Source organism: Cyprinus carpio, chromosome A1 (assembly GCF_018340385.1).
Source record: "Cyprinus carpio isolate SPL01 chromosome A1, ASM1834038v1, whole genome shotgun sequence".
NCBI lineage: Eukaryota > Metazoa > Chordata > Actinopteri > Cypriniformes > Cyprinidae > Cyprinus > Cyprinus carpio.
The window spans coordinates 37132925-37145197 of record NC_056572.1 but is presented as its reverse complement, the minus strand read 5'-3'; the positions used below and the strand labels follow the sequence as shown (position 1 = coordinate 37145197).

Here is a 12273-nt window from a genome sequence, read left to right as displayed (position 1 = left end):
CGAACGAATCACTCGTTGTAACCGGATCTTCTTGAACCAGTTCACCAAATCGAACTGAATCGTTTGAAACGGTTCGCGTCTCCAATAAGCATTAATCCACAAATGACTTAAGCTGTTAACTTTTTTAATGTGGCTGACACTCCCTCTGAGTTCAAATAAAACAATATCCCGGAGTAATCCATTTGCTCAAACAGTACACTGACTGAACTGCTGTGAAGAGAGAACTGAAGATGAACATCGAGCCGAGCCAGATAACGAACGAATGATTGACTCGTTCTCGAGTCAAGAACCGGTTGCATAGGTTTTCGGATCACTAGTAGTGATGGGAAGTTCTGTTTCTTTTTCCGCGAACCGGTTCTTTCAGACAGTTTGATTCAATAAACCGGTTGGCGAAAACGGTTCACCAGTTCTTTTGCGCTCAACGTAATGACTTCATTGGCGATGACTGCCCTTGATTCAAGCCTTCGGTTTACCCGCGCTCATAACATTAGTAATCAGGTTTCAGAATCAATCATCAAAAGAACCAGTTCCGGTTCAGACGCGCTGTGGGTGTCAGTCTGAAATCACGCATGCGCAGTATCATCCGCTCCTCGGTTCTCGTAACCGGACGCGTCCACGAAACGGTTCTTGACTCGAGAACGAGTCAATGTTTCGTTCGTTATCTGGCTCGGCTCGATGTTCATCTTCAGTTTCTCTCTTCACAGCATTCAGTTCAGTGTACTGTTTGAGGTTAAATGGATTACTCCGGGATATTGGTTTATTTGAACTCAGAGGGAGTGTCAGCCACATTAAAAAAGTTAACAGCTTAAGTCATTTGTGGATTAATGCTTATTGGAGACGCGAACCGTTTCACAACGATTCAGTTCTGATTTTTGTTTTTTAGGGTTAAAATGGTTATAATATGTTATATTCAACTGATATATAAACAAACACCCCTGTAAAACCCTTCAGAATATAGATATAGAAACTCATTTGAGAATAAAGCTATTAAAGATATGTATTGTGACTGAAATCTATAGACACCAATAAAGTTAAATAAAATAAACATTACGCATGAACAAATGTGGACTTTGCATGTTTTATTTCCAATAGACTGAAATAAGACTTGGGTTATGGAAGCTAAATAGACAAAATTTACAATTAAAAGAGTACTATTTAGAATCAAAAAGTTTTTTTGATTTTTTTTTTTTAAGGGGAATAGAAAAACGAACACTTAAAAATTATGTCATTAATGACTCACCCTCATGTCGTTCCAAACCCGTGAGACCTCCGTTCATCTTCGGAACACAGTTTAAGATATTTTAGATTTAGTCCGAGAGCTTTCAGTCCCTCCATTGAGAATGTATGTACGGTATACTGTCCACGTCCAGAAAGGTAATAAAAACATCATCAAAGTAGTCCATGTGACATCAGAGGGTCCGTTAGAATTTTTTGAAGCATCGAAAATACATTTTGGTCCAAAACTAGCAAAAACTACGACTTTATTCAGCGTTCTCTTCTCTTCTCCCGGGTCTGTTATGAGCGCGTTCACAATACTGCAGTTTAGTGATATCCGGTTCGCGAACGAATCACTCGTTGTAACCGGATCTTCTTGACCCAGTTCACCAAATCGAACTGAATCGTTTGAAACGGTTCGCGTCTCCAATCATTAATCCACAAATGACTTAAGCTGTTAACTTTTTTAGTGTGGCTGACACTCCCTCTGAGTTCAAATAAACCAATATCCCGGTGTTATTCATTTACTCAAACAGTACACTGACTGAACTGCTGTGAAGAGAGAACTGAAGATGAACATCGAGCAGAGCCAGATAACGAACTAATGATTGACTCGTTCTCGAGTCAAGAACCGGTTGCATAGGTTTTCGGATCACTAGTAGTGATGGGAAGTTCTGTTCTTTTCCGCGAACCGGTTCTTTCGGACAGTTTGATTCAATAAACCGGTTGGCGAAAACGGTTCACCAGTTCTTTTGCGCTCAACGTAATGACTTCATTGGCGATGACTGCCCTTGATTCAAGCCTTCGGTTTACCCGCGCTCATAACATTAGTAATCAGTTCAGAATCAATCATCAAAAGAACCAGTTCGGGTTCAGACGCGCTGTGTGTCAGTCTGAATCACGCATGCGCAGTATCATCCGCTCCTCCGTTTCTCGAACCGGACGCGTCCGACAGAAACGGTTCTTGACTCGAGAACGAGTCAATGTTTCGTTCGTTATCTGGCTCGGCTCGATGTTCATCTTCAGTTCTCTCTTCACAGCAGTTCAGTCAGTGTACTGTTTGAGTAAATGGATTACTCCGGGATATTGGTTTATTTGAACTCAGAGGGAGTGTCAGCCACATTAAAAAAGTTAACAGCTTAAGTCATTTGTGGATTAATGCTTATTGGAGACGCGAACCGTTTCAAACGATTCAGTTCGATTTGGTGAACGGGTTCAAGAAGATCCGGTTACAACGAGTGATTCGTTCGCGAACCGGATATCACTAAACTGCAGTATTTGTGAACGCGCTCATAACAGCACGTGGCGGGAGAGAAGAGAACGCTGAATAAAGTCGTAGTTTTTGCTATTTTTGGACCAAAATGTATTTTCGATGCTTCAAAAAATTCTAACGGACCCTCTGATGTCACATGGACTACTTTGATGATGTTTTTATTACCTTTCTGGACGTGGACAGTATACCGTACATACATTCTCAATGGAGGGACTGAAAGCCTCTCGGACTAAATCTAAAATATCTTAAACTGTGTTCCGAAGATGAACGGAGGTCTTACGGGTTTGGAACGACATGAGGGTGAGTCATTAATGACATCATTTTAATATTTGGGTGAACTAACCCTTTAAGACTTAAGATAATTATAATTATCCAAACATACTTCAAACATATCATATTAACATAGCAACATTTGTGTGTCATGTGTCTCCACTATATGAGATTAAAACCTGCTAGAAAACACAAACCAAGAGCAAATGTTCAGATGGTGGAGTAGAGTCACTGCTCAGGTGTTCAGCACCACGGACAGCAGCTGAGATTCATCACAAACACACTCCTGTTCTCATTGACATGACATTACACTTTAGAAACATCTTATAATGCTGCATAACTGACCTTCAACATGCTTCGAAACTTTAAAGTTGATTTATAAAATGGATAGATTAGGACTGGCTGAGTGGCAAAGCCGTTGTAAAATGCTTTATAAACCACACCTGTGACCAAATTACATTAGTATTTCAGGATTGAAAACCACTATAAAGGAAAACACAATCCGGCTGCATGACTAGGCAGGGAAAGGTAAGACAGGACAGGACAGGACAAGACAGTGAACGATGCAGCACATGAAACAAACATTCTCACAAAAGACAAAGAACACAGAGAAATAACAGAGACGCGAACGGGGAGGATAACAAGGGAGGGCAAGTGGGGTAAATGAATTAATATTCAACAAGGAGGGCAGGGTCAGGACATGCGCTGGCACCAAGAAAAACAAGAGCTCCTGGCTGATGAAAACTCACAGTCCAGACGCTCAACAAAAACACATGACGTGGCATGACATACAGCCAAGTGGTGACCCATACTCAGAATTCGTGCTCTGCATTTAACCCATCCAAAGTGCACACATACAGCAGTGAACACACACACACCGTGAACACACACCCGGAGCAGTGGGCAGCCATTCATGCTGCGGCGCCCGAGGAGCAGTTGGGGGTTCGGTGCCTTGCTCAAGGGCACCTCAGTCGTGGTATTGCCAGCCCGAGACTCGAACCCACAACCTTAGGGTTAGGAGTTAAACTCTATAACCACTAGGCCATGACTTCCCCGACAAACACAATGAATGACAGGAAGAGACTGAGCAAACACAAACCGCACATTCACACAAAGATATCAGCATGCATCTGTCACCAAACTCTGACCAAAAGACTGTATCTAAATTTTACAACTAAGGAGCATCACAACTAAGGAGGTGATTGACAGCAGCGTATTCACTGTAATCCTGATTATTCCTCAAACTGACTCTGTCAGGACACTCTGCTTTCTTCTGGAAATTCACCACGGCGTAATTCAGATCCTCAGCAGGTGTGACGAAGATCTGAGAGTCACCAGAGGCTTCCTGAACTGTAGAGTAAACTGATGAATCAGAGGGGTTTGTGGGTAATTGAGCAGTGGCATAAACTGTGTTAGATGAATCAGAGGGGTTTGTGGGTAATTGAGGAGTGGCATAAACAGTGTTAGATGAATCAGAGGGGTTTGTGGGTAATTGAGCAGTGGCATAAACAGTGTTAGATGAATCAGAGGGGTTTGTGGGTAATTTTTTGTGAGTGTCTTTAATCTCATCATAAACATATCCAGTGTGAGAAACCTGAGGAGAGACATAGAAATAATTTTACAGCTCTGAATATCTTCATGATGGAGGCATTAGAATTTATTTTCATTATGAATAAAATAATGATCTTATTTTATACAGTAACTGGACTGACTGCTTCATGTTTTCCTGCTCCAGTCTGAGATGACGAATCACCGCCTGCCAAACATTAGCTTTAAATGAGTGACATTATATCATATTCCAACACTGATGTCAGTTTTCACACATCATCAAATATCTGTATTTTGTAGCTGTAGCCAATAGGTGGCGATAGAATCAAAGTGGAAAAACAAATCTTCATTTTAAGCTCGATATGAATGAGAGTTTCTGTATCTAAAAGAGTTTTACCTCGAGACTGATGCTTCTTATAGATAAACAGTAATAAGAGACCAATGATGATCAGAACCAGAAGAACCAGAACCAGAAAGATGATCAGAGAAGAGCCTGAAAACACTGAATATGAAATAATGAGTGAATCTGATTACTTTGAGTGGAATATTAAATCATATGTTTATATTTTAACTACAAAGGCACCTTTGGACATGTCAGAAGACACTGATGCAGAAGGTTTGAAAACAGAAGAAGTTGATGATGATGATGTTGTCATATTTGGAACATCTGTAAAACAATAATAACACGGACAGGAAGTTCATGTTTGCTGAAGCACAGACACCCAGAAAACAAAACACACAAGCTGTTAGATTGAGTTGTAGGAACTTGAATGAAATAACACATAGTGAACAACACAAAACAGCACAAGTGATAGACAAAAAACTATTTCAGTATTTTCATCTGCAAGCTTCACTGTAAAAAAAAGTCTGTAGTTTTTACAAAATAATTTTGGCAGCTGTGGTTGCCAGAATACTTTTGTAAAAAATACAGAAAAACTGTAAACACAATTACGGCCAAAAACTGTAAATTTTACAGTATAAAACTGTTATTTACAAACAAGAAATTTTTAATGTAAACCAGTAAATTCAACAACGCACACTGCTATTAAAATCTGTTTTGTACCTTTAACATACTGACAACCACCATAATAATGCAGGTGGTAAAAGAGAAAGCCACATGAAGAATCGAAGTTCATCACAAGTAGCTTCGCCACAAGCAGAAGTTTATATTAATATATAGAAGGTGCACAAAGTCATTCATGCAAACACAAAACACCATCATGGTGACACACGATACTTAAACAATTCAATAAACTTTTATTAAACAGCAGAAGATGTAACATAAAGCCCAAATGTACAACTGATAACAAAAAAACTATTAAAAAACATGATTATTTAAACAAAATACTTTCAAATGTGGAGCGTCACACAGGGAATTCTGGGAATATCAGTTTACAGTTTTTGACTGTAAATTATACATTGATTTGTTCTTTTTTATTTCTAAAAACTGTAAAATTAACAGCATTTTACTGTAAAATTACATGAAATGTCTGGTTAGATCTTTTACAGTTTTTCCCTGTATATAGTACAGGAACTTACTGTTAACCTATTAACACTTTTTTTTTGTAGCGTTTTTACAAAATTGTACAGTTAAAATGACACTTATTTTTTACAGTGTTCATTAACTGCAGTTTTAACTGTAGCACAAATGTGGCAGAGCTAACCCAGAGCAATACTCACCTGCACATCCAGATGTCAACACTAGCACTGTAGTAATACTGAGGCCAAATGATCAACTAATGCTGCAACACCAAACACTGCTGTAATACTGAATTACCACACACTCTCAAACTGTAGATGCCCACTTCCTGAATTTACACACTGCTGTAAACTTTCCTAAGAAAATTATATGTAAATACTTCAGTAACTTCATCAATAGTTGATCTACAACTACAACACAATCTGTAACAGGATTTCAATGCTCCTGCAGCAGCTGAGAGACTGATGCTCTTCTCACAACAATCAGCTGTTTGAGAGACAAATCAAGTGCAGCAATGTTAGAATTAAACGAGAGAGTCATCAATTCAGCACAGAAACAAATGAAAGCAGCTCACCCTTCTTAACGTCCAGCTTAAACTCAGAGAAGAAACTGTACACTGTAAAAAATGACCGTGAAATTTACAGAAAAACTATGTAAAATCCATACAGAAAAGTATTGTAAACCCCAAAACATATTTTTTTTGTTTAATTCACAGTGGAATTTTGTAAACTATTAAACATAATATTTTGTTATATTTACAATAACAATATGTGATTGTAATCAAAATTATTTGTTAAAATTACAAATTATTGGTATCAAAAACAGAGAAATACTGTAATACTCATAACAAAACAATTTTGTTAATTTGACATGCAAATATTGTAAAAACTAAAGTTTTAGTCTGTTGTTTTTAAAAATACAAATAAAGTATGTATGTCACTTTACAAGTTTATGCTGTAGACTAATTTTAGCATGATTGATGAAACGATGCAAATTGAGGTAATACATTTTTTTCCCACAAAAAATAAAAATAATTGTGAACCTGAGAGGTTGCCCATCTATATATATAAAAATATGGCTACAATTATAATAATATTGTTTTTATAATTTAGGCTATTTGTTTGTAGCATATTGTACACTGTAAAAAATAAGTGTCATTTTAACTGTACAATTTTGTAAAAACGCTACAAAAAAAAAAGTGTTAATAGGTTAACGGTAAGTTCCTGTACTATATACAGGGAAAAACTGTAAAAGATCTAACCAGACATTTCATGTAATTTTACAGTAAAATGCTGTTAATTTTACAGTTTTTAGAAATAAAAAAAGAACAAATCAATGTATAATTTTACAGTCAAAAACTGTAAACTGATATTCCCAGAATTCCCTGTGTGACGCTCCACATTTGAAAGTATTTTGTTTAAATAATCATGTTTTTTAATAGTTTTTTGTTATCAGGTTGTACATTTGGGCTTTATGTTACATCTTCTGCTGTTTAATGAAAGTTTATTGAATTGTTTAAGTATCGTGTGTCACCATGATGGTGTTTTGTGTTTGCATGAATGACTTTGTGCACCTTCTATATATTAATATAAACTTCTGCTTGTGGCGAAGCTACTTGTGATGAACTTCGATTCTTCATGTGGCTTTCCTCTTTTACCACCTGCATTATTATGGTGGTTGTCAGTATGTTAAAGGTACAAAACAGATTTTAATAGCAGTGTGCGTTGTTGAATTTACTGGTTTACATTCAAATTTTCTTGTTTGTAAATAACAGTTTTATATTGTAAAATTTACAGTTTTTGGCTGTAATTGTGTTTACAGTTTTTCTGTATTTTTTACAAAAGTATTCTGGCAACCACAGCTGCCAAAATTATTTTGTAAAAACTACAGACTTTGTTTTACAGTGTACTGTAAAATTTACAGTTTTTTGGCCGTAATTGTGTTTACAGTTTTTCTGTATTTTTTTACAAAAGTATTCTGGCAACCACAGCTGCCAAAATTATTTTGTAAAAACTACAGACTTTTTTTTTTACAGTGTACTGTAAAATTTACAGTTTTTGGCCGTAATTGTGTTTACAGTTTTTCTGTATTTTTTACAAAAGTATTCTGGCAACCACAGCTGCCAAAATTATTTTGTAAAAACTACAGACTTTTTTTTACAGTGTAGTCTTCAGAAACTTTGACTATAATCTTATATTCTCCAGAATCGTTCTCATTCAGCTCTCTGATAAACACACGTAAGAGACGTGCAGATCTGTCATCATGAACGGAGAATCGGCCGACATCTTTCCATTCTGCTGCTCTGTCAGTGTTTATTACAGTTATACACTGATCTGCTACAGTTTCATAAACTTATTTCTCATGGTTCTCATGATTCATCTCATATTTGTAGTTTATAATGATGTCTCCTCCTGAATATCCCGTCACAGCACTGATTTGTTGACCCGTTAAACACAAATCTAGATAATTTGTCATTTTAGACTCAGTGAACACATATATTACAGTCAGTGTTGAGTGTGTGATGTTGATGATCATCATGAGTTTGAGAGTCTCAGTTACTCACCTGTTACAACCTTCAGATTCACTTCAGTGTAAGGATCTAGTCCTGGTTTCTCAACTCCACACCAGTACGTCCCAGAATCCTGTTCACTCAGATTTCTGAAGGTCACAGTGAAAACTGCTGCTCTTGTGTCGACAAACAGAGAGAATCTTCCAGAATCAACCCATTTATCTTTAGTCTCGGTTCTGATGAGGTCAGAGCACGTGAGCCACTCTCCTCTACAAAAATACTTTGCATTGTCAGTATATTTTCTATCATATGTGCATGTGATGTTGACTTTTCCTTCTGAATATCCTCTCACTCTGATGGAGCTCACCACACCTACAACAAACCAGCATCTCAATACAACACCAGTGTATTCATAAGACTGAACAGAGATGAACTTTCAAATATCTTCAAAAGTGTTCAAATCCAACTCAACATGAGCTGAAGTTAAATCTCTGCTGTTTTGAGTGATTTACTGTGAGTTCAGACTCTTACCAGGAATCATCAGCAGAGTGAAAGTCCAGATGATCTTCATTCTTCTCTCTTCTTCAGTGATCTTCTCTGTTGTTAGTAGATTCAGTTCTTCTGAAGCTCTCGATGTGTGTTCAGATTAGTGTTTCCTGGAAACATCTGAAACAAGAACTGCTGAATGAACTGCCCACTTTTCTTTTGAGAGAGAGAGAGATAGAGAGAGAGAGAGAGAGAGAGAGAGAGAGAGAGAGAGAGAGAGAGGAGAGAGAGAGAGAGAGAGAGAGAGAGAGAGAGAGAGAGAGAGAGAGAGAGAGAGAGATTAATTAACAGGGAAGTGAAACTATAATTTCACACATGCTTCACATGAACATGCAGATAAAACTCATAATAAAGGCCTTTTTACAGAGATTTTAATATAATTATTCTGTCATTCAAAGGCTTTATTTTCTTATTTTCTCATAATATGTAATGTTTTTAACTGTTTAAGTGTTTAATAAAGTGTATCTTGAGTGAATCACACTCATGTTAGAGACGGTAACATCTGGTGGACAGACATGCAAACAGCAGCAGCTCTCATTAATTGATTGATTGATTATTTTCAGAGAATAGTGTGATTACTAATAGCATTCTCCAGGCACTATATACAGAATATAATTAAGAGAGTAAATAATCTTGGAGAAAAGAACACCGTCTGTGGTTGGTAAATAACTAAATATTTCTTTAAACTCTGGAAGCTGACATTATAATTGTATTATTTGTTGAGTCTGAAGGAGCTCCACATAATAACAGTGTCTCAGTCAACAGAGTGAGTTTATGATTATCTGTCTGTCAGTGTTTGAAAAAAAGTATTTTGCAGTTATGTTTGATTATGCTGCTAAAGATGCATAAGGCCGGTATACACTGTGTGATTTCAGCAAGGTTCAGCAAGGTTTTTGGCCTTAAATACACACTTAACTTTTTTTTATATTATTTCTTTTTTATTAAGAGTTTTACTTCAGATTGAATCTAGATGCTCCAGTCCAAAGAGACAGAGATCAATGTCAAGTAAGAGCTGTTAAAAGATTTTTATTTGCATTTCACTTTTCACATTCAGCTTTACAGAAGTGATAAACTGTAGATGTAAGACAAAAAAAATAAAAAAATAAAAATGTTTAGATATCAGAAGAAACAATCAGATTCATCTGGAGGAAAGTTTCCTCTGACATTCAATGTTCATGTTGCTAAATATGATCTGTTCACAGAACGAGGCTCATTTGGTGCTCAGTGTTTGTTTCAGAAGCTGAATACTGAACATCTCAAACTCCTTTAAAATCAATCAGTTTCTGACACACATTCTCTGCAGTGGAGATTCAGTTGATGATGATGATGATGATGGTGATGATGGTGATGATGATTGATGGTGCTGATGATGATGATGGTGATGATGGTGATGATGATGAAGGTGATGATGTTTCTGAAACATCTGTATAAAAGACAACAAAGCAATGAATTTCTAAAAGATGTTTTTTTCACACACAGAACTTGTCATCACGTGTCTCTTGGTGAATATAAGTGTTACTGATGTCATTCACACACTCACTATCCAGAATTCATGTTTGTTTGAGTTTCTGTAACTGAAGTCTGTGGTTTCTCAGTGAATAAATTAGTTCATAGCAGGTTACTGGATGAGCATCTTTAACTGCAGCTTCTTTAATTATAGAACAAGACTGGTTCAGTGACTCACAGCAGTACAACAACTGCTCTAATACTGCATCCAGATGAACACACTTCAACTAGTTAAAAACTACAGTAATACTGTGTCCAATGATCAACTAATGCTGCAACACCAAACAAACACTGTAGAAATATTCCATTATTGCATACAGAACTAGAACTTCTGCTTTTAAAGTATGTCCAGATCTGCAGGTCCTGCATTTGCACACTGCTGTTGCTTATATGTATTATGATACTTTAGTATCTAGATAATGAAAATTGCCATTTGCAACATGGACAGAGACAATGTAAACTGGGATCATTTAAAGAATGAAATGAAGAATAAACACACAAACACTGTAATCTACTTTACTCTGTGTGCAGTTTCTCATTGAGCAGAACAACATTGATCTACATAGACTGTGAACTATGTAGTTTTTATAAGGAAACATCCTCTTTTTAACTGTGGTTTGTGGTTTTGCTTTGTTAAACAGACAGAACATCTACAATTAACCAACTACAACACAATCTGTAACAGGATTTCAATGATCCTGCAGCAGCTGAGAGACTGATGCTCTTCTCACAACAATCAGCTGTTTGAGAGACAAATCAAGTGCAGCAATGTTAGAATTAAACAAGAGAGTCATCAATTCAGCACAGAAACAAATGAAAGCAGCTCACCCTTCTTAACGTCCAGCTTAAACTCAGAGAAGAAACTGTAGTCTTCAGAAACTTTGACTATAATCTTATATTCTCCAGAATCGTTCTCATTCAGCTCTCTGATAAACACACGTAAGAGACGTGCAGATCTGTCATGAGTTTGAGAGTCTCAGTTACTCACCTGTTACAACATTCAGATTCACTTCAGTGTAAGGATCTAGTCCTGGTTTCTCAACTCCACACCAGTACGTCCCAGAATCCTGTTTACTCAGATTTCTGAAGGTCACAGTGAAAACAGCTGCTCTTGTGTCGTCAAACAGAGAGAATCTTCCAGAATCAACCCATTTGTTTTTCTTATCAGTCTTGATGAGGTCAGAGCATGTGGACCACTCTCCTCTACAAAAATACTTTGTATTGTCTGTATATTTTCTATCATATCTGCATGTGATGATGACTCCTCCTCCTGAATATCCTCTCACACTGATGGAGCTCACCACACCTACAACAAACCAGCATTAAAAACACTTTATATAATGATGAGACTAAACACAGATGAAGTTTTAAACCGATTTGACAGTTTTTTTTTTTAAAAGTCAATTCAACAACATGAGCTGAAGTTAAAGTCTCTGCTGTTTTGTGTGATTTACTGTGAGTTCAGACTCTTACCAGGAATCATCAGCAGAGTGAAAGTCCAGATGATCTTCATTCTTCTCTCTTCTTCAGTGATCTTCTCTGTTGTTAGTAGATTCAGTTCTTCTGAAGATCTCGATGTGTGTTCATATGAGTTCTGAGTGTTACCTGGAAGTTTCTTTAACATAAAGTTAACAGAGATCCACACTTCCCCTGAGAGAGAGAGAGAGAGAGAGAGAGAGAGAGAGAGAGAGAGACAGAGAGAGAGAGAGACAGACAGAGAAAGAGAGACAGAGAGACTCTGAACAGTGACACCTGATGGACACACGTGCAAACAGCAGTTCCCATAGTCTTCCTACAGATGTACGTCACTTTTTCGGTCAAGTGTGTTCGCATAGAGGTTTTCAAGAGCTAATGTGAATAAATATAGATTTAAACTCAAAGAGACAGGATAGTCTGCGCATGACCTGATATTTTATTTGGACCCAG

At 37.0% G+C, this 12273-nt stretch overlaps 2 protein-coding genes across 3 annotated transcripts; both read right to left on the bottom strand.

The window, feature by feature from the left end:
• Nucleotides 1-3709: 3709 nt before the first annotated feature.
• On the bottom strand, nt 3710-8983 carry LOC122146448 (CMRF35-like molecule 3). 2 transcript variants are annotated; one of them, XM_042765190.1, is made up of 6 exons: nt 8827-8983; nt 8350-8667; nt 4890-4973; nt 4704-4808; nt 4471-4514; nt 3710-4352 (listed from the first exon to the last, which is right to left on the bottom strand). In XM_042765190.1, the coding sequence occupies exons 1-6, from the start codon at nt 8864-8866 to the stop codon at nt 3933-3935; spliced, it is 1011 nt and encodes a 336-aa protein (XP_042621124.1). In that variant the 5' UTR covers nt 8867-8983; the 3' UTR covers nt 3710-3932. The 2 variants fall into 2 exon arrangements, with proteins under 2 accessions (XP_042621124.1, XP_042621135.1); XM_042765201.1 differs by having other exon boundaries at nt 4704-4799.
• Nucleotides 8984-9914: 931 nt separating this feature from the next.
• On the bottom strand, nt 9915-11991 carry LOC109080267 (CMRF35-like molecule 3). Its single transcript, XM_042742867.1, has 3 exons — nt 11821-11991; nt 11336-11653; nt 9915-10264 (listed from the first exon to the last, which is right to left on the bottom strand). The coding sequence occupies exons 1-3, from the start codon at nt 11969-11971 to the stop codon at nt 10152-10154; spliced, it is 582 nt and encodes a 193-aa protein (XP_042598801.1). The 5' UTR covers nt 11972-11991; the 3' UTR covers nt 9915-10151.
• Between the last annotated feature and the right edge of the window lie 282 nt (nt 11992-12273).